This window comes from Megalops cyprinoides, chromosome 24, assembly GCF_013368585.1.
Source record: "Megalops cyprinoides isolate fMegCyp1 chromosome 24, fMegCyp1.pri, whole genome shotgun sequence".
NCBI lineage: Eukaryota > Metazoa > Chordata > Actinopteri > Elopiformes > Megalopidae > Megalops > Megalops cyprinoides.
Genome location: NC_050606.1, coordinates 20,654,933 through 20,681,908, shown reverse-complemented (window position 1 = coordinate 20,681,908; position 26,976 = coordinate 20,654,933). Strand labels below are relative to the sequence as shown.

Genomic DNA, 26,976 nt, shown 5'->3' with positions numbered 1-26,976 from the left:
TCCAATTAGCAGTAATTTGTCATGTGTACATATACATGATATATAATACACTCCTGTTTTCTATTAATAACCCCTTACAAAGAAAATCAAACATGAAATTGAGATAAATGAGCGAAGCTGCTCTCACTGAATCTAATAAAGCTTAATGATTAATGTAAGGATATGTTGCGAGGCTGTCCCATAACTATACATAAGTTTCCCCAGACTTTGACCTTTCCCATAATGCTTTGCGTACATGTGGTGCACGACATCAGGTTTCAGCTAAATTAACCTGTCAGCAAGGCAGATTCCACTCCTTCAGCACAAGATATACTAGCGAGCTGGGGAGAGTCCTGGAGCAAACTTGGGAGGTTAAACTGTCTCTGGCAGCGCTTGGCAGCATGTCCGAGGACTGACATGGGGAAGCCATCCCCTTGTCTCCCAGAGATGACGGACAGAGAGGCCGACCTGAAGCGGTGAGACGTGGCTTTTGGAATGGTTCTCCTTAAAATGCTTCACCACAGATGAAAAAAAGCTGAGGAAAATAACACAGGCACTCACCAATATCTCCATACGAACAAATCTGGGTGGTTGTGTGTGTGTTTTTATTAAGAGGCGTGACAAGGGAGTCATTTTTCTCGGGACAGATGTGGAGTGGAGCTGGGGGAGCGCAAGCCCCTGTCTCGGAGCGCGGCTGCGTGTTAGCGGCGCTGGTGCCGTGGAAACCAGCCCGCCCCTGGTGCCGGGGCCAGCCGGGTGGCAACGCAGCAGAAAATCCAAGGAAGGTCAACTCCTTGCTAATTAAGATTTACATTGTGTTCCTATAAATGCATTATAGATACAGAGCCGCTACTGTGTCATTTGAGAGCACTTATCTGTTATCAGCCGTGGTTGTTGTTAGCCTGTTTGCCACCAGTACCTTCCATTTACTGGCTAGCTTTGGTTTGCAAGTATTCTAAGATGGTTGTGCAGAGTCATAACTCTACATGAAGTAATATTCCACCATGTAGTATATCTACTTTTCATGAATTAATACCAAAATCTTTTGGGCCTATAAATAATAACAAAAATTTTGACAAAAACCAAGCTTGTTTGAAAATAGTCTGGAGGACAGATTTCTCTGTGTGTTTATGATAATGTCTTTCATGGTTATAGCCTCAATCATGGTTATTCTGGTGACAGTTTGTAACGTGTCAGATTTGCACGGCATTTATAGACCAAAACCTCACTCTCAGCCTGTTCCATTTCAAAAACCAATATCGTAAAATATGACAAACCACTGAATATGTGCATGTGTTCTTATAGTATTATTATTATTTTTATTATTAAATTGCTTAGCAAACGCACTTAACCAGGGCAAAGCACACATTATCTAAACATCTGGATATTCACTGGAGTGATTCTGGCTGAGCGTTTTGCTCAGGCATACTAGGGCAGAGGTCCACCAATAACTTTAACCTCTAACTTTATGGTACACGTACATACAAACACAGGCTATACCATGGCCTAACATTCAAATACATGCCAAAATACACCCGTCTCACAGCACACGAAAGGTTTCTAATTGAGACTACACCCTTTTTCAGTGAAAAACTGAATGTTTCTAAAGTCTCTAAAAAGCTTATAAGAACCACCAGGCAACATGCTCCACATCTTTGGTCAGGATTAACCATGAGCTCACAGACTCGTGCCTGACTTTGGCCTCAGCCTTGGGCCTCATGCCTCCAACAGCCGGGACACCAAGCAAAACAGATACGGATATTCCAGACGACAGCAGCATTGATCGGCGCTACCTGCGAGATGGTTTGCTCTTGGAATCACTTGTTTTCTTGTAATCTATATCAGACATTATACCACCACTCAATGTTTTTGTAACAGAATACAACTCCTCTGGACCACTTTTCAAAGTCTTTTTGGAGATGCCACGACTATAAATACTGGCAGGGTGTTCCCACAGGTAGTAGAGGCACCTCCAGAGGTCCACCTGCTTGTTTTCTACACACGCCAACATGGCTTGTGCCAGAGTCCTCTGTTACTGTATATTGCATCATGCAAAGTTCCATCCAGTGAGATATTTGCTTATAAAACATACATTTCCAAATCTTGGAATCAAAATCCAATGGTCTCTCGGAGGTCATAGCCTGTACTGTGTGGGAAAATTACAAACTAACCGGTATAGTGTAGAAGCCCTTAAAATACTTACATGCTGCTACATTCCATTTCCTGGTCAGTGCATTTGAGGTTGTGTTGGCATATGACTGTACTCGCATACATCATATCACATAAACAAAATGACAACGAATTGTTGCAATCCAGTTCAGAACCACTGGTGTGTTGTGGAGAGATCAGGGCACTATATCAGCCAGAGATGGATAACAGCATATACACTGTAAACCTTCATCTTACTTTCATTTTACAGTATCTAAAAACTAGGCAGGAGCTGACACCAAACTCTGACCAGTCCCATGGGCCCCAAACTAAGAGATTCTAAAATGAACAAAACATCTGTGGTTTAACAAAACCCCCATCTAACATTATATACGACACATTCACTTAACATCTGCGCAAACCTGGAAGAATTCAGCCAAGACTGACAACCATGGAGATGAATGCCACACACATAATGCCAGCAAACATACAGGCCATTTCAATGAAAAAAATCGCTGTGTGTGTGCCTGTGTTTGAGAGGGGGAGGGAGGGGGGCATAAAAGGATGGTCATTGGCTGACACACAAATGACAGCCCGCCCTCTGGAGTATGAGTCATCTTCCATCCTATCAACTATCTATCAAAACATCTCCATGTAGCTTCAACAACTAGACAAACAATATCAAAGGCAGGAATTTGGGGGCAGATCGAATTCACTTGTCGTACCATAAAAGGAAATTCCTTGTTGTATACAAAAGCAAAAGATATAGAGATTCTAAGAAAACAGTGCTGATGATATTCATGTTATGGACATGATATTCCCTTTTTTTACAGAATGGTGGTAAAAATAGGGACAGTGTTATGAAAGGAAAACGGTTAATGACAACGGAATCCCAGCCAATCAGAAACAAGGAAAGGATCACGCACCTTCCTCCAGGGCAGAGGCTAGACTCCCTGTGACACGATGGCATGTGAGCACCTTAAATGGGCAAATCAAACAGAAAGTCACGGCAGCCAAAGTTTCTGCTGTGGAGGCGGCCTTGGTTCCCCTTTCTCTTGAAACGTGGGGAACGTGCCCGCTTGCATGAGCGTGAGGAACACACCTGTTCCCAACCAAACTGCCACCTTCCAAGAGTGACACTGACACACACTAGGACCACTACATACACGGGGGATTAGGCTTATCCTACGAGTGATCCTTTTCTCAAAATGATAATGATACACAGAAGAGAATAAAACACTTCCAAAAGGACCTAGAAAATCTTGTCTTAACATTTGAGGGGACCTGGTCATTTCAATATTGTTCCCTAAACCCTGATGTGACCTAACAAATTTAGCTATGGCCTCACCTCCCTACTCACATTAAACACTGCCTTCTTCCATCATATTACCAAGCCTACATGTCATTACAATCTTCTGCCTTTTCTTACTGACATTCTACATAAGGTTAACTGCAGAGCAATGCCATATAACTGTAGTGCTTGAACTGACTTTCTCCATCACAGCATTTGACTAATCCGGTATCAGCTCCCTGCAAAGCTGCCCGTTCATTTACATGTCATTTGCGGTCAGTCAGTGGCAGTTCACTGCATTGGGACTGTAAAACAGGAAAGACCACACAATAGGTTCTGACTAGAGAGGTGAAAGTCCAGTTCTGTGGCTGACTGACATCTTGGGCATTTCCCTGGCATCTGATTGGCTCGTGAGGAAATTTCCATCACAGACAGATAGGCTTATTATGCAATGGACTACGTAAGAATTTTGTCATTTGATTTCCATGGACTATCGAGCTATCTTCAACTCTAATAATAATAATAATAATAGTACTTCTCAAATCCAATCAACCCTCACAAAGTCCAAATTCAAAATGGCAGTGTCATTACAGAATCCTGGCTATTCATCACAATCATAACAAAACAAATCATTCAAGGAACCGTTATGTTATGAAATATACATACTGACAGGAGCTAGCCTACATGTTCTAGAATACTTGAAGCAGGTATATCCATTTAAAGACCACTAGACACATTTCTCTGAAACCAGTATCACTATATCGTCATACTGTCATTGTCGAACATGTCTATAATGACATTTTGCCGCTTGGAACAAAAATGGAGGTAAAACGACTCTAAAGATGATGCTCGCATATCCTGTCAATGGAGGCTGTGCTACTGAAAGAGCTAACCCTTCTTTCAACTCAGTTTTGAAAAACTGTCATCATGCTAAAACTGTATGCTGATACAACCACAAAGTTCTTCTACACTATTTTCATTGTCAAAGTGATCAGAGAACTATCTGTGGAAAAGAACAGCTTTTATTCAACAGGGTTTGACTTTTCTCTGTGGAGTCTAATGGAAATCTCTGGCTGGTAGATATTCTGGATTGCATCACAGATTGGAAGAGAGCGGTGAGATTTTAAGACTGCAGAACGTGGTCCGGAATGCTCATTCCCAACTGCACGCTGCTCAGGAGAGGTAACTGATACATTGATATACAGAAAAAATAAAATTTGAATTTTTGATTCAAGTTCTCAAATAATTACAGTGGACAAGACTTTGTAAATATTTGTCCTTAGCTGCAACGCACAATTAAATATGAGTATGACTTCTTCATACAAACTAGTGCATTCAGAGAAGACCAAAATTAATAAACTGTGTTCCCACTGAAAAAAGAAACATTTACATACATCTGAGAGTCAAAGTTAAGGACAAATGTCAGCAGCATCCTACCAAAGCTCTTTAATCAAGTACTCCCAAGATCAAGTAAACCAATTCATTCTGATGTGTGTAAGCAGGATGCTTTTAATATACACGGAATATGTACCACTGTCTTCATACATCATATCCCGGTGACACAAAAACTAGCTCCAAGATGTTTGTTGCTCATTTTCAACTCTGTTTTACATGATATTGAAACATTGGGTTTACATTTGTGCATAGCAGAGAGCATACTCACTCAAATATCTTCACTTCTTTTTACTCCTTGACACAAAATAATTATGCTATTCTTTATTGCTGAAATTACCAAGTTGAACAGAGGCTACAGCACAAAATATATTATATCCACAAAGTCAAAAGCACTTCTGCTACAATTCTTCTATAAACTCTGTGTTTCAAACTCTACAGCTGCATTAAACTTTACTGCCTTGCCCTTACACACAAATGTGTGACAAATGTTTAACCAGTTTTGCAGAACAGCAGTGGCCAGTTTCAGATTTAAATAACTGTAAATTAGGTAACTGCAAACTGCTGACAATAGGAGGCTCTTCGTGAGCAACGCGTGGATAACAGACCATACATTGACACTCCATTTCCATCAATACATAACATTATGCCTCCCATAATGGAAAGCTGGAACACTTAGACGATGCACTTCATACAAAAGTGGCTGCAAGTTTTTTTACTTCACAATACAGTGCTAACGTATGCTAAGGAGGGTCAGTTGCTCAGTTGTATATTAATATGTTGTAGAAATCTCAAGTATTAGACAGGGACAGGATTCCAGAACACCGAACAGAGGAAAGAGATCCAAGAGCAATGTGAGCTTTAACAGGAACAAATCACATTTAACTCGAATCATTCTTTACCAAAAGAATGGGCTGCATTTTCAACTTATTTGATTAACCTCCTGACTAATTGACTATACAGTTTAAAATGCTCTCACTATAGATACTAGCTTGACTGTAAAGATTTATGTTAAACCGCATGCTTTTATGGACTACGGCAAGACAAATGTCCTGTGTCTAATAAGAGCTAAACTCCAGAGTGATTAAAAGGGTCAGATAAATAATTGCTGAACTGAAACAAAAATCAAGTTCTCAAGCTTTTCGAAATCCGCATTCTTCACAGATTGCTTAACTTCCACTTTAGTATTTTGATTTTTCATACAGACCAACTTTTGTTACATGTGTAAATGCATGGGTTGTGTACCTGCTTTAGTGATTGTTATACCTTCACATATGGGACCTGTAGTCTCACAAGAAGCCAGAAGCACAAACAAATGTAAACCTCACCCAAAGCGAACTACAACTCCCATGACGCATAGAACCCCCATCATCCAGTATTTTGAAGAGACTTCAGCACAATGCTTAAAACACTATGCTTTAGTTTTTCTGCCTCTATGAAAGTTGTTAAACTGGAAATGAATTTAAAATATAAATGGCCTAAGTATGTGTATGTATTATACATAACAACAATTGTTATATTGTTCTAATACTAAAATATAAAATTGCTAAAATACTAATTTGGTAATGTGCTGAAAGAAACCACAGAATAGTTGCTGCACAGGACAGAGAAGCCAGATTTGTTCAGGGTCACAAAACAGATCCAGTAACTAGTAAAAAAAAAAAAAAAAAAAAGGCCACGAATGAAAGGGTTATACGGCCCTTGGCGCTATTCGGCAGAGTGACAATCTGGCGGTGACATTGGGGACAGACGAGGCCGGGATCGAACCCTGGCCATGAGCGCGCAGAGCTGGCTCATCACCCGGGGGCCAGCCCTGCCGTTTCGGATGGCGCGGCATTGCCGTGCTATAGCGCCCGGATCACAGGTGCGGGAGGCCCGTCTGGTTCCTCTCCCTTGCCTGGCAAACTGTTACCGGGAAAATAAAACACGAAATTACGCTGACCTGTGCCTTTAAAGTAAGGGTCCGAGTTTTCACACGGAATGCTACAGACCTCCACTGTGTCTAGTCACTACTGCGAGGCCTGACAAATGAGCAGGCAAGCTCAGCTGATAAACATTCTCTAACCTCCAGACAACCTTATTTTCAGTCCTTACCACATTTTCTAGCTGGTTGAATATAAAGATAATGACAGAATGAGGCAGTATACAGATGCAGAGAAAGCATAACTACACAGCACTGCACTGTTGATGGAAAACTAGGATAATCAAATGGAGCCATCAGTTTTGTAGTCCAAACAAAAATATTCTATATAAAAATAGTAATGTTTATGTTTTTTAACTATTGTTATGACAGAATATCAATAATCTACGAACCAAGCAACCACTGAACAACTACAACAGAGTTTTGATAATATTCAGTTTACTGACAAAAATGTATGCGAGTCATTTACACTGACTGCTCTACCCCCATTGCCAAATCCATGTCCATACATTAAATCAAGGAATTATTTCTGGGTATTTACTTCAAGATGAACATGAGAGACATTGTATGGCAGAATGTTTATAACCTTTGTACTGCAAGAAGAAAAAGGAGGATATCTGATTAAATGGACCCTTTCAACCCAAAGGGTGATGGGAAGTTACAATGTGATTTGGGGTGCCTTTATGCATACCCTGAGTTAACTTAAACTGGGAAACTCCTAAAAGATGTAGAGAAAGGCCATGAACCAGGTCAACTCAGCTGCAAACAGAATATGGCTAAACACAGAACCTAAGGTGCTGTAAATACCACGCTGAAAAACAACAGTGGCCTGTGCCGTCACTAACCTTGCACCCCAAATTATACCCCAACCTGTATAATAAGACAGCATGCGGTATGATGCCTTTAACAGAATGACTGATACAGCAGCGCGCACACACACACACACACACACACACACACACACACACACACACACACACACACACACACACACACACACACACACACACACCTCACAGCAAAGCATCATATCGTACATCTCGGACCACGATGAGGTCTCTTGACCATATCGAACCGAACTGATCTCAACACATCAAACAAACCCACGTGTTTGCAGAATGGTGAAAGCAGACTGCCTAAAAACATGTATGTTATCTCACTCAAAGCTAGTCATACAGTGCCCGAACATAGCTACACTTCAACACTTACTTCCACATCTTCCACAGATAAAATACTTTAAACAAGCTTTGCCTGTCTCCCATGATCTAACAATGGCTAGCTAAACTGCACAAAGATTTGTGGAAGCTACATTATAAACAAGCAATTACATTCACTGTGTTTAATTGGCTACTTCCAGTAAACAACCAAAATGTTAACTCTGAGGGCAAAAACGTATAACCAAAAGATGAAATTAATGCCCTATCTATTACTAAAATGGAAAAACCAAACTGAATTTGCGGACCTAAAACCAAGGAGAGAATTTCTGCTCATTGGCCTTACCTGTGTGTAGTCGAAGTCAGACAGTGGGGCTATACTCTTGATGTAGTCGATTCTGAACTGGTCTTCGGGGTTGGCTAGTGGAACTGGCGGTATTAAAGTGCTCATCGCCGAAACTATGGTCTAAAAACAGGATAAAACCGACAGTCATTAAGATGGATAAATACAGGACAAATCAAGTCATAATCCTGTCTAATCAGCAGAATGAGATTGCTGTACTATCTGTCGCGAATCACAAATTTGTATTAAAAAGAAAAAAAAATAGACAGAACTTACCACTATGGCATCCTTCACATTTTTCCGAATATCCAGGATTTTTTGTTTCTTTTCCCTGCGTGAAAAACGAATACCGGTACGTAAAGTGCACTCAACAATTAAAGCCAACCTCAATAAAAATAATAATTAAATCGTAGCCTACTTAAAATCAATATTGTAGCTAACTTAGCATCGCTGCCGACATCACTACACCTACATATAACTCTGCAGCATGATACGACCGCACATATCAGAAGATGGGTCGGATCGAGTGGTAGTCTGGATTAAAACACACAAGGCCACAATTTGGACTGTAATGGTGCGTCAGATATCACAGGCATACACGAAATCCAGTCTGTCAGTGATGTGAAATCACAGTAATTACTGCAGCTAATGTAACCAGTGAGTTGTAGCGTAACACCATTTTACACTGAACATTTTGTGATGGCGAATTAAACATGCGAGAGCTGCGATCGCACGACGCGACTGTGTGTTCAGTTAAACTGTGTGCGAAAGCGGAGCTGCATGTTTCGCGTTTCATGTTGTCAGTGGTGAGATATCGGTGGGAACTCGTCGCCATGCTGTTGCTGGGCTGTGGGCCCTCAAAGCGCCGCAGTGTTAGAGGAAAATCTAGCGACAATGTATTTTTTTTGTCTTGGGTGGCTAAGCAATCGGATGTCATGGCTGGCGATGCAAATTAAAACAGAAACAAAAACACATACACACAAAAATATCCTAATACATATGAAGAGCTGTCGTCTTGGCTATAACTGCGGTTTAAAAATAACAGTGCACTCACTCTGCATTAAAACCGTTGACGTGCAAGATCCTCATCTGCTTGACAATAGTGCTTTTTCCGGACTCTCCGGCCCCTTCGAAATAAAGCAAACATAAATAAATATAATTAACATTTATGGGAGACATAAATGACGCCCGCTTTCGCTGGAAAGGGGGGGGGAATGCTTTAGAAACCAAGGGAGCCGTAAGCGAGCAACAATACCCACCTCTGTGACATATACCGAGAGCTGTCAAATACGAACGGGGGTGAAAACAGAACAAATGGTACACATCTGCTAGCAGATCCATTTTTCAACCTTACCCAATAAAAGCAGCCGATGCGTGGCTTTGTACGCTTGCCTCTCTTTTTGCAACTGTTTCTCTATTTTTTTATTCGCCTCTCGTTGTGCTTTTTCGTCGATGCGTTGATCTTCGGTCTTGCTGTTGCCTAAACAACCCATCTTCCGTTAGCCTCTTTTTCTTAAATCGAAAGTATGAAACGAACAGCAAAAAATAAATCCTAAGCTTAATAAAAAAAGGGGAACGAATGGTGCGAAAAATCGGCGCGACGCTTCCCCGTCGCTCTGAAAAAAATGTTCCCTGGTACAATTTCGCTTTAACCTCTCGGCCAACCGGACCTCGGAGATTCAAATAGTCCAAATAAATACATGTATCATAAATAAAAACAAACCGTTAAAATAATTTTTATAAATACACAAAAAGAGTGGAGCGGGGCTGCTTCTGGAAACCAGCCAACTGCTCCTCTCTCACTCCTTCTCGCCACTCAGTATTTTTCTATCTAAATTTCTATCTCTGTATTTCTGTCTCTTTAACTCAGCACTGCCTCTCTCTGTCGCACCAGGAAGTAACCCTGAACCGAGAAAGAAAAAAAAAAACCTCAGCTACAATGCAATAATACCTACACCTACGATCCGTTTAGATATTATCTCATTATTTGTAAGTGAAAGGTGCGCTGGCTGCTTCAATAACGTGCATCTTGCGTCCAGCGATTCAAATAATCCGACAGTGAATAATATCAAAGTTCTCTGGGCGAGATGCAGAGCAAAGGGTTGGGTCCTGCTCCCACCACACAAACGACCGAATCCCGTCCGCACGGAATAGCGCCGACCCCGTTTCCCTGTTTCTGCGAACTCTCCGACAAAACTACAACTTTGGTCGGTTTCTAGTATATTCCCACGGAAGCTCGAGTAGCAGTTTTAGACGGTAATAGCAGCTTGCAAGCAAGTTACCACTGGAAGCAACGCTTTAAATAACCCGTACTAACTTTACCCTCCACTACTCCAACTTAGTAAGAGCGCTCAAATAAATAATGCGACATTTTTAACTCAAACAGAAACTAATATATCTAGCCGCGCAATTCAAAAACTAAACAAATAAAAATCTTTCAAAAAGTACTCCCGGGTGAAAATTGCACCTCAACCACTTCCATTCGAATTAATTTGGCTCGCGCAGCTACTGTCGTATCGAATAAAGTTCTCCATGGAAATATGTTTCCCCTTTGCACATTGTGCGCGTGTGCAGTGCAAATCTCTTTCTCCAATCGTATCACGAGCGCTCGCGGGCCCTCGTGCGAAAGCGGGTTCACGGCGAGTCTTCGCACGCACGCGCAGCTCCAGGAACTGCATTTAAAGATATGATGAACGCTGGTCCACCCCCCCCCCCCCCCCCCCCAAAAAAAAAAAAATATATATATATATATATATATATATATATATATATATATATATATATCACGATAGTTACAACTGCATAAACGATTTCGTCTGTTATTACTTTTCGTCGCTCGGAAAAAGTTCCTTTGCTTTTCCGCTGGTGGCTATTTGTCCTCTCTCATCTCTTCACATGTATAGTAGCCTATAATGTCTTCAACGTACTTTAGTCTGGACTCCCGTTATCACTACTCTTATTATAACCAACACTTCATTCACTGTTGCAGTTGGATTCAGATGGAACTGTTATATAATACTTTCTTAAGCGCAATTCATTTTAACAGATGCAGATTTAGAGTTGAATGATCATTATCATTATCTTACTTCCTATTTTGCTTCTTAAATAACAATGATAGGTCCAAGCAGCAACTTGGGGGAAGTGGGTCAAGTGATAAGCCCAAAATTCAGCTAGGCAAGGGTGGCACTGAAACTACGAATACACTGTACAAACTTACATAAAATTAACTTTCAAAAAAGTAAAAAACGCTAAGTTATTAATTTTTCTTGCACTGGTTTCAAGGCTAAACTAAAAGCTATCATTTGGAAACCAGCACCAGTGGCATAATGAAGAGGATCATAAAAGACAACATAAAAAATACAATAAACAGATAGACAGAAGCATCAATTTAGGACACAAGAGTACTGTATATATTTCAGTGGCTGCCAGAGCGATCTGGACTGAATCTATAGCTTGTGTTGAGAATTATATAAGTTCTTCTTAATGCAAGTTGGACTATATGCATTTGTGTATCCACATTACCAATATGAAACCAAGTTCATTCGGCATAACTGGTATTATTTATAAAATGAGATGCGCCCCATTGCGGCCTTTATACTGAGCAGCCGAGTACAAGCCTCAGCAGCTTTAATGAAATTTGGTCAAAGTATGCAGGCTGTAAAGTCTTACAGGTGCAAACTACCAATATTGCCAATTTTGGCCAATTTACCTCAAATTATTGCCTATTTGTGTAAACATTATTGCCACATGCCTTACTTAAACATGTTATTTGTTTACGTGTTTGGCTTTTATCCAGAGTGCCTTATAAAGCACAGCTTTGTAAGTGCACATAAGGCCACGAATAGCAGGACATGTGGCAAGGACCTCAGAGCATATCAGAACACAAGTTGGTCCCTCATGCAGTGCTGCAATAACTGGTGCTCTAGTGGAAACACTTCTTCAATAATCACAGCCTAACTATGCCAATGTGTAAATCGCAGCAGTGATACTACTGAATGTGTTAAACGTTGTAAAGGCCTGTGTATGTTCTCATGATGTTGATTACAGCTGGGGGTCAATTCCATTTTAGCTCAGTCAATTCAGGGAATTAACCGAAAATCAAAACTGTCCACCATCTTCTGTGAAGAATTTTTTCAGTTAATGAATTGAATTTCAATTCATTTCCTGAACCGTCTGAATTGAAATGAAATTGCCTCCAACTCTGATGTTGATGTCACTAGGCTACTTAGATGTCATGGGTGTTTAAAATAGAAAGAGTCATAGAAGAGTCATTTTGTCCAAGCATGCCATATCTACTAATATGGGGCTTCAAGCTCTGACCTCAGCTGCAGTTAGTCTGGGAGCCATAGCGAATCTGGGTTTTGGGACTCCTGAAAATTTGTGGTGTCCACAATCAGCATGGAAGCCAAACCAATTAAACAACAGAAATAATTCAATACCTCACACTCATTGTGTCAGCACATTTCACACACTTTGCACACAAAGTTAACATACTTTGCACATTGGTCTTAAAATGTGCAGGTAATGGCCATTTGTACATCTATCTGCACTTGCATGCATAAACAATCCCCAAGCATATTGGGGCAACACATATACATATTTTACAGCTGAAAACAGTGATAACCCATTTTTAACCCATTTAACCAATTTTATGCAAATGGAACAACAATAACAATATACCTGGTACAACTACACAAACTGTAGTGGAATCTTTCCATTTGAGTGACACAAGCAACACCACATCAAGCTAAACTCCATCACACACAACTCCAATTAAAGGGCACTGGAGCTCTTCTCTGACAAATGATCAGCTGTTTACCTTGACATTTAATAAAGGTAATTATCATTTCACATGCAGGCATCTAAATGGATCTTAAAATTATTACATTCTCTGGAAAAAGCAATGTTCATTCTCTATGGAGAGTTCATACTTGGATGTTAGGAAACCAAAAAAGGATCTAGGCAGAAGCTGCATGTAAATGCTGATCTAGGACCAGTTTTACTGCATAGCTTACAATGGTTGAGGTTAGAATTGTGGTTAGGGAATCTGCTCCTAGTACAGGTATTGTCCAAGTATTCTCAGCTGGGGAGGACTGGACAAAAGCATTCTGGGGAAAAGCAGGCCTTGAAAGGCCAAACATGAAATTTGCAAAGAATTTCTTAATTAGCTGTGCTCACTGCAGTGGAACAATAGTGCCAAGCAAAAAAGCATAGATATTACAATGTTATACAGCTCATCCATCTATTGACACTCCTGTAATTGGACTATGGACAAATGTAACTTGTATTCCAAATTTTTGTTAGTAAAGATGCTACTAACTTATATTTTGTGAAATACCTACCGACTGACGACTATATTACGAATAACCCAGTTAGGAGCCGAATCTTTTTAATGATTCAGAGGTGTTATGTACTCTTCATTACACTTAAAGGGCTTTCTCTCTGGGGACTCCGACGTGGACATCATCTGTACATAAATTATCTAGGCCCTCAATCAGTGTGTGGTTTTCAGAGTGTGAATCTTTTGTTTGAGGGTGAAATGCAATGCACGTTGGCCTAAGGACTGAGACACAACACATTTGATGACAGATGATCCATTATAAGCAAAGCATGGTTTTGAAAACAGTACCCCAAATCAACTTTCAAATCACGGGGCAGAGATGCAGTGCTTGCTGGGAAGCGCAGACATACACAGTGCTTCACCCGGCTTCGTGGTGCCAACCATGAGCTGGAGTCGCTGTATTGCTGTGTGCCTGGAGTCACACTTCAGGGCCAGAGAGACCCAGCATCTCTTAAAAGCCATTTCCCAACCATCTCCTTCCCTGTTCTCAGTCTCCCATAAACTCGTCCTCCAGGCTAGGGCAGCAGTGTGGTGTAGTGGTAGGGAGCAGGGTTTGTAACTGAAAGGTTGCTGGTTCGATTCCCCACCGGGGTAGTTCTGTTGTACCCTTAGGCCATGGGCTTCACTCACAATTGCCTCAGTAGATATCCAGGTGTATAAATGGATTAAAATCGTAAACTACATGTACGTAAGTTGCAATGGATAAGAGCATCTACAAAATGGCAATCAAGTAATGTCTTCTCCTTTCTGCATTCTATTTTCTGCATAAATGTCTGGTTATTTGCAGGTGCTCTAGCCCAATGTCCCATACTGAGTGCATATTAGCAATAGTACATACAGAGAATGTTAGTTACAGTGTACACAAGTTGTGTATGCGACACACGCTCACCCTATGGCTTGGACCATAACTGAAACTGACAGAGTGGTACCACATCATTAACGTAACCGAAGTGTCTGTGTTTTCTATGTCTTCCTTCTATGTTTGTGACTCTGTCTCCTTAGTAGCTAAAGGTGTTTAACTTATAAATAAAATGTGAAACAATTTTTCTGTCATTTTTTGGAGGAGGAGCAAAAATGTTCCAAAACATTTTTCATATTCATAATACAAAACAGCTTTAAAATGCGCCAAGGGTGAGTCTGTGACAAAAACACAAAACAAAACCAAGGGAAAGTGCCAAATCTGAACATGGTCGGGATCTATCCTGATTTACCTTGTACAGGCCATTTGCATGATCTGTGTTTGGTGCATCCAGCTATACAGTTAGCCTGAGGTTTATGCTGAAAATCATGTTCAGTAATATTCCATTTCAAGTTGAAATCAGAAACGCATGTTACAAGACAAATGTCAAAAGTCAATCGCTCTCCCTTAGTTATGGAGGCGTCCTACATTATCTTTGTGTTCTGAGTAAGCACTTAAATTTGTCTTTTTAACAAAAAATTGTCTTTTTTGACACCCCAAAAACACCCTGCAGATGTTACACAGTACACACTACTGATGAGGCAACTACTTCAGACACAACCTTAAATGTTGACATGTGAAATTTGGACTGCATTAAACGCCAGTGAAACAGAACCTGTGAAAAAGGAGTTTCGTTGCTTTGCCACATATTTGAGCAAGGCCACAGAGAGAAAGTAACTGAACTGTGTATCCAACCGGTTACAAAAAACACATGATGCAAATAATGTGGACTAAATGTAAATCATTCAGAGATTTTGCATACCCGCGGAACATATCGGTGGAGGGCATTAAATGGCAAGTCCCTGTTAAAGCAGTTTCATTTTCCAGCAACAGGATGCGGCATTCGGCCATTCGTTTAAAGGTTTTTAACCATCGTGTGGGACGAATGATAGCACCAGGTTTTTTTTTTTTTTTTTAATTTCTATGGTATTTGCAGGGCAGTCTGGGTAGATAATGACAATAATACTTTCAGGCAAATGGTGATCTATTTGACAGATGCCCAAATCCGCAGCTTAGTACACTGCAGAGCAGAGGGGAGAGGAGCACAACTTGAAATGTAGGCCTCATTACAGTACACATCTACACACAGCCACTACCCAGATATGCATTACTCTGTGGCCACTTCTTTGTAATGAGCCCTATAGCCTACACAGTAATGTTTCTGGTTGATTGACATACGGATTGCGGGTGCCCAGCAGGAAAACCTTGTACAGAAAATGCTCAGGTTTCACATTTAAGCTTGGCCACGGAGTAGGTTCATAATTAATACTTTAATCTCCCCCAGCGAAAATACTCATTAAATCAGAAAAGGAGAACATCGACTTATGCCGAATGTTGTGAAAGAGAGCCCACGATCGTTATCGGTCATTATTTGTGTCACCTCCGAAACAATGGAGAGATTTTCCAGTGAGAGTTATGAAAACGAGATGCAAACGTTATTTTACATAGCGAGATGAGTAGCGTATGGCTCCTGCGCATGCAAATGATGACAGACACGGCGAGAACACCCCTCCCCCTAACCGTGGCTGCGCTGGAACAGCAGTTTACACCCCTCTCTTCCCGCTCTGACACGCAAGGTCAAAACCTGCGATAAGCGCATGTCTCCCTCTAGTGGCCAAAAAGAGCACAACATTTACATTTGGGGCGATTCTTGCAGAGGGACCTCTGTTCAAATTTAATCAAAATCGCTTCCGACCAAAGAACGTCCTTAACTTTATTTTATTTATTTATTTATTGTCGGAGTTTTGAATATTTCCATTTTGTACGTTAATCTTCCATTAATTTGGCCGGTTTTCAAATACAGTGTGTACACGCTGACCAGACACTTATCCTGAGTTTCCATTTCCTTAAAAATATGTAGCCAATCTGAAGAGGACGAATCTAACGGCTGGCTACATCTTTCTGGCACAGACCGGGGTTTATGTTTCACTTCCTCATCCACAATCAATGCAATGGTTCCTCTGTTGGTAACTCTGTTCAAAGCAAAGTAACTTCTGGTCCAAGATTTAAAATTTGATTTACTGTTCTCACCACTGTCACCATTTAGGTGAGATTAATGTTTGGAATGTACCAATATTGTGTAAACATCGCAAAAGGGCCATCTTTCGGACTGTTGTGTTGGCGTTAGAGTGAGGTTTGTCTCCCTCTTGTGATTGCCTGCAACACTCACACTTAGGTGTGTTCTTGTGCAGCTGAAAATGTAGACCACAAACACCATGTTAGTTCCCTTTCCACCTGTAGGTGCTACTTTATATTCAGACTTGAACTTTTTATGCACACTGACTGTTAGTGAGAACAGTATTTGACTAGTACTTTGACTTTGATTAGTACCATTAAATATCTCATGATGCGAATTCAATACTGCACTAAATTTACCACCCCATAGAGTAAAGTTTCACAAGTTAACTGAAGAATCTAATTCAAAAAGCAATAATGAATAAGCTAATTAATGAGCAGAAGCCCTTAACTGGAGAACCTTTCACAGCTCTTATGTATTGTACATACAGCATAATCCATTTATACAGCTCCACATCCACTAAAAAAAATGTACTTAAGTACCTGGCTCAAGGTTCAGTGTTCAGCCAGGGATTTGAACCTGCGGACTTCTGGTTAGCATCCATAATCATTAAGCCACATATATTTTATTTCATGTTTGAACCCTATCTGTTAGGGAGTAAAATAACCCGGACTATGCCGAGGTCAGGGGTGGTTGGAGGCACACGGTGTCCACTGATGTAATGAAACACAGGCCGTGAGGACGGTGTGCTCTGGCCCTCTGTGCAGTGTGTCTGTGAAGGCGGCATCTGAATCACTCTCATATACCCTTCCCCTGTGCTCCACGTCACAAAGCATTCACAGTCCTTCACACAGACCACAGAGAGGTCTGAGCATGTTTGTGTGTGCGTGTGTGTGTCTCCAGCATCTGGTCTTGCACATGTGCAAGTGGTCTCTTCCACGACCGCATGAGTGCATATGGAGAATAGAAACAGAGGAGGACCACAGAAAGACACATAGGGGCCTTAGAAACAGAGCAGGAACAGAGAAAGATAGACAAATTAGTATGACAGAAACAGAGCAAAGACACCGTATAGGCAAGACACACTACACAAGTTTCACTGTCTCAAGAATATAATACATGCAACTCAGTATTTGCCATGCATTTCAGTTGACTTGAATATACTGCAATTACAGTGTTAATGAGCAAATCACAAGACAACAAATACACACGCTTAAAGCCAAGTCAACTAATACTGGACAGTTGCTACTCAACTGGAGAGACCCAGCAGGATAGGAGTTCTGGCTGGGTTTGAACAGAAAGAGCTTGTCAGAAGCACTGACATATTCAGTAGTTATTGTAAGAGTCTATTCAGCTCACAGCTCTAATACTGCAGGAGTGCAGCAGCCCGGTCCAAGGTCCCCCTGATTGGCTGAATATTAAAGCTTTCCTGGAAGTTTCTTTGTTTCAGAAAAACAACGCCGGTTGCCTGGATACTGTTGTGCCATTTCCAGGTGTGTTTGCTACTTTTTTTTTTTTTTCTGAGCACGCTGGGTGCTGGCCTCTGGCTGTCATGCCTGCGCTGAGGAGCCGGCGGCCACGCCAAAGTAAAGAGTTGCGTTTGATGGTCAAAGCTCCAAAACATGATTAATCAGGGGCTGATGGGAGATGAAGTCCAGAATGCATGTAACATATCCCACACCCTCAAGATCTGGACTTCATCTACCATAAATCCCGCTATGAAAATACTCTGTGGTGCTGTACCTGCCAAAGGCAGTGCTAATCAACAGTATTCCATTCGTCCAGTGCTGGCTGTATTAAACAGTTCAGGAGATTAGTTACTGTAGAAGCATCACAACTGATAAACTGGCGTCAAATGTGTGGTGTGATCCCATGCAATTTTTACTGCAACAGAGCAGCTGTTGGTCCTTGCAGTATTCTGCTGTGAGTTCAGCAGTGGAATCTGGGATAGTGACCACCCCTGGTCCTCTCAGAAAGGCAGAACAAAATAAGAATAGAATGGGCCGGAACGAACGAAAGTGAAACTAAGTATATGGTGCACCACGTGGTTACTTTATGGTCGCAAGTGGAGGGCAGTACAGCCCTTTTATGGTCCAGGTGGAGTGCAGTGTGGTCATTTTACGGTTGCAGGTGGATGGTGGTACCCTTGTGTGTGAGTGTGTTTTCCCCATTTTACATTTACATTTGCATTTATTTATTTAGCAGACGCTTTTATCCAAAGCGACTTACAAAAGTTCATACAGTAAGTATAGCGACAGTATGGGGACAGGATGTGTATAATTCCACAATGAGACAGTTCTCAGCTGAGAGCAAGGTCTGTTTGAGGACACAGTACTATCAGATTTGTACAACTACAGCGTATAGGGCAACTAACACGATAGACCTTCAAACAGCAAACTTCAACAACTTCAAACGGCGCATTGAGCGTCAGGGTAAAGGCGGCGACAAGAAACAATTTAAAAAGCACAGCAATTTACAACAGCACTGATTGAACTGCCAGCTGCACATTCATGCATCTCCCCACCACCTCCCTTATAGGTGAGCAGGAATGCCAGGGTGCCCTGAACACAATACTCACATACACAATCGCACCAACATTCAATGTTTCTCAAACTACAACTCCCAGAGTGCACCAGGGTAGCAAATACCTGAACACTGGATAGGCACTGCCCCCTGACATGACTGGAGTGACTCGTAGCTGCCTGGCAAGTTGCGGGGTGTAGTCAGTTGACCAACGGGGGCACCCTGGCCAATAAGACGCACTTTACCCTGCTCACACAGGGCCAGCTGTCTTCTGCAGCTACGCTCTCCCTCTTATTTCAGGAGCCAAAAATACGCCTCTTGTTGTGTGTCTGTGCATAGCACGCGTGCATGTTTGTGTTCATCTGCATAAACTAAGTATGTGTGCATGCATGTGTGTGTGTGTTGCCATGCGTGTGTGTGTATGTGTGTGACCGCCGCACGCTAAGGCGTGCTGTGGCCCTCATGTGTGCAGAGAGACAGCAGGGAGGCAGCTGGGACTCTGCACATCACTCTGGCCCTGACATTTCCTGAGGTCCGGCATGTGAGCATTCGCCCCTGGCCACAGGAGGGCCCTGGCCCATGCGGAGGGCTCAGACTGTTGTGACTGTAAACTATAAACACCTGGACGTGTGGCCAGTGCGTGCCTTCCCTGTGGTGCACAACGGCACGTCACACACTCCCCAAATGGACGCATCCCCTGACCTGCTGGTGCAAGGCTGACCACTAGAGGGCAGCATCCTGGTCTACACTGTGACAGTACTACTGACCACAGACTTAGGAAAACACACATACATGCTTACAAACACTCAAATACAGACACACACGCACATACAAGCAACTCACTCACACACAGACATATACACAAACATTGACATTCGCACATTCTCATATACACAGACACAAACAAACATACACTCATACACACATGCACACACTTTCACATAAACTCATGCACACACATTAAATCATACACTCATACATGCAAACACCCTCATCCACCCACACCCACACACACACACAAAGGGCCCCTGGCTCCTTATGCTTCAGAGAGCCCAGACACTAACTACCCGAGCAGTGTGGCCACCCCAAGAATCTCCACAGGCATAGAATCATCTTACTACATTACATTGGTCCATTAACACCGTTGTCCAAAAACACAGAATGAGCTATATGTGTGACATACCAGTTCACACAGTCAAGGTAATTTAGGTAAGGTGCTTTACAACAGCCATGGCCAACCCTGGATTCGAACCCACGGCTTCAGAGGGAAAGTGAGGTAGAGATGATGCTTCGTAATTAGGATGTTAGGGGAAAATTAAGGGAACATTTCTGTTTGGAGAAGGCACACACTCTAAAGGACCAGGTTTCAGACTCTCTTTCTCAAAATTCCTTAACCCAGATTCAGTCTGAACGAGCGCTAAAAATAGGCTGCTGGGCCCAGCCAGGAAGCCTCTGAGGACTGCTGCAGACACACTGATCCAAAGCATTACCAACCTGCAGATCTCTCAAACACACTGATCCAGAGCGTTACCAACCTGCAGATCTCTCACACACACTGCTCCAGAGCGTTACCAACCTGCAGATCTCTCACACACACTGATCCAGAGCGTTACCAACCTGCAGATCTCTCACACACACTGATCCAGAGCATTACCAACCTGCAGAACACACACACACACACACACTGATCCAGAGCATTACCAACCTGCAGATCTCTCACACACACTGCTCCAGAGCGTTACCAACCTGCAGATCTCTCACACACACTGATCCAGAGCGTTACCAACCTGCAGATCTCTCACACACACTGATCCAGAGCATTACCAACCTGCAGAACACACACACACACACACACTGATCCAGAGCATTACCAACCTGCAGATCTCTCACACACACTGATCCAGAGCGTTACCAACCTGCAGATCTCTCACACACACTGATCCAGAGCGTTACCAACCTGCAGATCTCTCACACACACATCCAGAGCGTTACCAACCTGCAGATCTCTCACACACACTGATCCAGAGCATTACCAACCTGCAGAACACACACACACACACACACACTGATCCAGAGCATTACCAACCTGCAGATCTCTCACACACACTGATCCAGAGCGTTACCAACCTGCAGATCTCTCACACACACTGATCCAGAGCATTACCAACCTGCAGAACACACACACACACACACACACTGATCCAGAGCATTACCAACCTGCAGAACACACACACACTGATCCAGAGCATTACCAACCTGCAGAACACACACACACACTGATCCAGAGCATTACCAACCTGCAGAACACACACACTGTTCCAGAGCATTACCAACCTGCAGAACACACAGACACACACACAGATCCAGAACATTACCAACCTGCAGAACACACACATACTGAACCAGAGTGTTACCAACCTACAGAACACACACACACACACACACACACACACACACAGATTCAGAACATTACCCATCTGCAGAACACACACACACATACACACAAATGCACACGCACACGCATGCATCTCTCTTATACATACATACACACACACACACTTGCATGCACCCATCTGCACAAACACACATGCAGACAAACACATTTACACACACAAACACACACAGACATACAAATGAATGCAAACATCGCTTACATGCAAACACACCAAATAAAACACATGGGCACACACACACATTGAACCCACATTAAACTGTAACTGCCATAATGAGATGAACACTAAGAAGACACAGTGAAGGGGTTCTAGAAGCCTACCACTGAGCAGACTTTGACCTGCTCTGATATGTGCATATATGGTAATGAGAGATCAGAACAAAATCCAGGGCTTTATTTAGGGTAGTGCACATACATCCATGACTGGCCATTGTGAGCTAAGAGAAAAATAACCATACTACTATCCTTCTCTTACACTCACAGAACAAATGGAGCAACCCATTCCAACCACAACCATCTCAGCAAACAATCAAAAGAGAGGGTCCATGGTCGTTTTAAGGAAATGAATTTAACCAATCAAGCGACAGTGAAGTGTAGTGGGTGTGACATTTTTCCGTATTGTATGTAGTTATGTGCGTGAGCGCATGCGTTTGAACCTCCTGCCTTCATAACCTCCTGCAGGGCTGAATGGGACTGAAGCATGTATAAATGCTTCAGCAAAACACCTATATCTGCACCGTCGGACCATAAATCATTCAGCATGGATCTGGGCTCAGGTATAAAACTGGCTCAAGACTTTGGATTTCCTCTGTCCCTGGTTGGCCGTAATCCCATGGTGGAATTACAGCTCTCGAGTCTTCAGGGTTTGCAAGGGAAGAGCATGTGCTTCTTTTCTATGAACAGGGACCTTGGATTCAAACTTGCGACTTTCTACTAGCCAGTCCACTACTGTAACCACTATACTTTTCTACTGGCCTAGGTGGCCTAATATGAACCCCTGTTTCAAACTTTCAGTGCATTGCATCACGAGAAATGTTGTTATAAAATAAGTAGATTTTTCACATGTGCTGACCGAAAGACAAAGTAATAACACAAGCCAATGACAAAGCATTTGGCATTTCAGAGGCACAACAATACAGGCATCAATCAATCTCAGTAAGTATCGGAATAAAATATGAGGAACTAGAGTTCTGATTATACTTGTTAATCCACCATTGAGCTAAAGACCTAAATGTGATTACACCCACCCACCATTTGGTAAACACGTGCGGGACAACGTTCATCAATTTACCACTACCAATCCACCCCAAAATAGCTCATACTCTTTTCTGTTATCTTATTTTTGTTCTGAACTACCGACTCCCAACAGAGTCAAAGTTCAGTCACGTATCGATACAAGCCCACTAGCTCAGCAGTTAAGTTCAGCTACGCTTACAGCGAAAGGGCTGGACTGAAAACACTCTACGCTACTCCTGTAGGAATGACTAAGCCTGTCAGATGGTGGTCTCTTAACTGTCTCTGTTGAATGTGCGGGTACCCTACAGCAAAAAACATGTAAAGGTCTCAGAGCCATCATTTACATTTATTCATTTGGCAGACGCTTTTATCCAAAGCGACTTACATAGGTTACAGTTGTTTTACAATGTTATCCATTTATACAGCTGGATATTTTTACTGAGGCAGTTGGGGGTTAAGTACCTTGCCCAAGGATACAGCAGCAGTGTCCCAGCGGGGATTGAACCAGCAACCTTTCGGTTACGAGTCCTGCTCCTTAACCACTATGCTACACTGCCGCCCATCATCCAATACCTATCCTGTTCTCCGGTGAAGCACAGCTAGTATACATTCCAAAAGACTTGTGGTTCCATATCACACCTACATACACTGTGAATGCAGCACATGGCTCCCCAAAACTACCAGTGCCCCCCCACCCCCACCCCCCCCCCAAAAAAAACAATGTATAGGTGTGGTACAGCACCTAATTCAATGATTAGCGGTGCCTGGGTCTGGACTCTCATCCTTGCCAGAACACGGATGTAAACTGCTCCTGCCCCGGCTGGGTAGAACTGTCAGGGCTGCGGCTTACATTCGAAAGCGCTCCCTGCGGGCGGGTGACAAACGTTACCTCCGCGAGTCTTATTCGGTCTGAGTCGCAACTGCTTGCAAAGAAGGAGAGAAAAGCAGACCGTCGTTTGAGAAGAGGAGTCGAGTTTCACTTTGCAGCACTTCCATCTCATAATGCCACACGCAGCCATTAAAAGATACGCATTTCAAACAAAAGTATACATCCACCTTCATATTCTATGTTCTTAGCTAAACAGCCCATTTTGAAAATCAAGTAATTATTTCAGGGACACTTTATTTATTCATATCATTGCTTTATTACTACTGTAGGCTAAACCGTTAATAGTAGTTTAATACTTAATTATGCAACAGTTATGGTGAGGATATTGCTATTATATTATTGGCTTGTTTCACCTGAACCAACCCCACCTCCCCCTCCTGTTGAGTCCTTGGAGGCAAACTGACTTGTCTGTTTGGAGGTCAGGCAAAAAAAACAAAATGCTGTTTCTGTAACTTCATTTACATTAGGCTGCTCAGCCTATGAAATACAGACAGAACTGGAGTATGTGAATGGACTGTGGTATCCACGTGGATCAAAACCTGTGCAGCCTCGCCCAGACAGTCTGTCAGAAACATAAGTATGAACCGATACACATTTCAACATAATCTCCACCCCCTCCACCCACAATATCCCTGCATTCACAGGACCTTCAAAAATCAATCAAATCTTAATCCCTCTGGCCCACCCCTAAACTGCACAAATCCCCTTGCTACAACCTGCAGGAACTGAGAGCCCGGTTTACAGGTGAGGTGGAAGTCAGGAGGAGCTAGAGGGGTACAGGGGGGCGTGGCTTTTCTGTGGGTACTCCACCCACACTCATTGCCTCAGCTCCGTCTGTTTTCCAGATTAGGCTTCCTGCTGTCAAATCTCTCAAAAGCCATCCCTATCCAAAACAAAGACACGGCCCTGTAATGTGGTGCTGTCTGCAAGACATGGCAGTTAAATCAAATTATATCTAATAATAATACTATTTAATGTTATTAAAATTTTCTTTTATCATAAGTTCCGCACGGTGAGGCAGCAGAGGTTCGGAAGGGATACGCTCTGACGCCTCGCAAATAAATACATTATTGAGTTTTATTCAATTAGACAGGGTGATGGGCACAGTGCAGAGTTTAGGTGTTATCCGTTCACAGCCCTGAGCGCTTGCTGAAGTAGGTCAGACTAACTAACTGCCTCGGCGAGGTGGACGTGTCTCGACCGGGATTCAAACCCGAGGCTGGTTCCGAGCTCGGTTCCCAGGGCACCGTGCCACACCGGGACGCTGCTGCTGGACTGCTGGAATTTGCGGCCGCTGTCCTCCACGTGAGATAGGGACACCCTGCCAGCCCTGCACACCCGGGCCACCCTCCGGTACTGAGATAACAGACAGTTCACAGTTACTGTTCTGGAATGGCAATAAAAATGGGACTGCTACCGGAACAAGTACAGGTTGCGCCAGACACGCCCGTATGGGCTCGCCGCCTTATTGAAAGTGCACCTGAGAGCACTTCTGGAGTTCTGCAGCTAACTTCTCTTTGCCTTTGTGCAATTGCTAAGAAAATGTACACCCCTCAGAGTCCTTCTTACATATTATCCATTTATACATATACACACTGATTGAGGAGATTTGGGTTAGGCACCTATCTGAGGAGTACAACAGCAGCAGTACAACCAGCACGCTTCTGAATGTTCCTATTCTTTAAACACTTCAGGCCAGTGTCTCCCAGCATATTAAGCAGTCTCAACAAAAAAGGATAAGGTGGTTTTGACAAGTAGACTTTGAATATTTCTCCACTAGCTACTCCACTGACAGACCATTCTGAAGTCCTTTCAGAGAGTCTGTCCTCTCCTCTTGAGACTGAAGTATTGCTTAGTTACTGGATGGTTGCTATCGTCGGGAAGGGTGTTGATTAGTCCTACCATTTGAAAGTGAATTTACTCAAAATTAACTCCCCCCCGAGGATGGCAACGCTCTGGATCAATTTGACTCCGTTCAACGCAACAGAATAGCCGCAGCTCCCCAAGAAATTAGTAATTTGGATCTGCTATGTGCGCGAAAAAAAGTGTTTTAGAATTCTTAAAGGAACCCTGTAATGAGGAATCGTTGAGCAATATCTATTCAGTGGTCCCTTGCTGCACTTGGCTCTAAACCGTCCTAATGCACTGACGAGTCATTCCAAGGCCTTGATTATTGAGTAGTTGGACAACACTGGAGAAACATGTGTCAATGACACGGTACACGCGATGTGCGCATATTTGCAACAGCACTGTACCGAGCTAGCTATCCGCTGCGATCCGCTATCGTGAAATTAAAGCAACCCATCCGAGAAGACGCGGCGAGCCGCACAACTATGTGACCGGACAAGGGTGTTTCTCGAGTGACATTCCCACTTTTCACCTCCATCCGTAGATGACTCCATCAGGATACACCCTTTCGCGTGGATTCACACGGGGGAGTCACAATTTGATTTACTACGTCACGATAATAATAATAATAATAATAATAATACCGTTTATAATTTCCTGTTGATAAAGGAAATATCGGATTAAGGGTACACAACTGGGAAATACATCAGTACCATTCAGTTTCACCAGAAGTGGATGACCACTGGATGCACAAATTCAGCTAGCCAGCTAGCTAGCTAATGTGATCACACCTACCAAGCAATAGCAGGCGGTGGGTCTGTTTGTACTCCCGTTTCAGCTCCTTAAGCGCCCGGTCAATATTTTTACTGACTTTCTTCGCCTCCCTCTCGGCCTCCTTCTCCTCCATCAGCAGCCTGTCCCAGTTCTTCTGCTTCTGCGTGCTGTGCCTCTGCAGCAGCTGCAGCCGCCGGTTGCGCTCCGTTCCTCCACCCTTGCCTCCTCCGCCGCCGCCGCCGCCGCCCCCGTTCTGTATCACCACGCCGTCGGTGCTCGCGTCCCCGCGGCGGAGCTCCCCGGCGGAGGGCTTGCCGGCCTCGGCGCGGCGTATCTGGCCGTCGCGCAGCGGCGCGGTCTCGCCGTATCCCCGCGTCTCCTCGTGACGGAGGCCGCCGGCGCGCAGCGGCGCAGACGGGTCCGGCGGCTGGTCCGAATCCGAGGTAGCGTTGGAGATGGACCCGCTGAGATCACCAAAGAGACGCGGACGGAGACTGTAACACAGCCCCATGTTGCAATGTTTTTTTTCGCTTTATGTTATTTGAATGAATGAAATTGTAAAAATAAATTAATCCCTATGTAGACTAATCTCTGCAGCAGGTTCAGCGCGTCATCGTCACAACGAAGCTCCAAAAATAGAATTTCAATCCAAATGTGGGTCGAAAAGGTGAACGAATTGCGCTCCCGCATTTGCTACTTGCCATTTTGCA

The 26,976-nt window shown here is 43.1% G+C and overlaps 1 protein-coding gene across 2 annotated transcripts in view; it reads right to left on the bottom strand.

Moving 5' to 3' along the window:
* Window positions 1–26,976, bottom strand: part of LOC118771227 (guanine nucleotide-binding protein G(olf) subunit alpha) — a 65,137-nt gene extending 38,161 nt beyond the window's left edge. Inside the window, exons 1-4 of one of the 2 annotated variants that reach the window (XM_036519157.1) lie at window positions 26,288–26,976; window positions 9,283–9,355; window positions 8,505–8,559; window positions 8,232–8,351 (exon numbers count right to left, since the gene is read on the bottom strand). In XM_036519157.1, the coding sequence (XP_036375050.1) occupies window positions 8,232–8,351; window positions 8,505–8,559; window positions 9,283–9,355; window positions 26,288–26,777 (738 nt within the window). In that variant the 5' untranslated portion in view covers window positions 26,778–26,976. Of the gene's footprint in view, window positions 1–8,231; window positions 8,352–8,504; window positions 8,560–9,282; window positions 9,356–9,582; window positions 10,766–26,287 lie in introns of those variants that run through there. The other variant, XM_036519158.1, reaches the window with a different exon arrangement.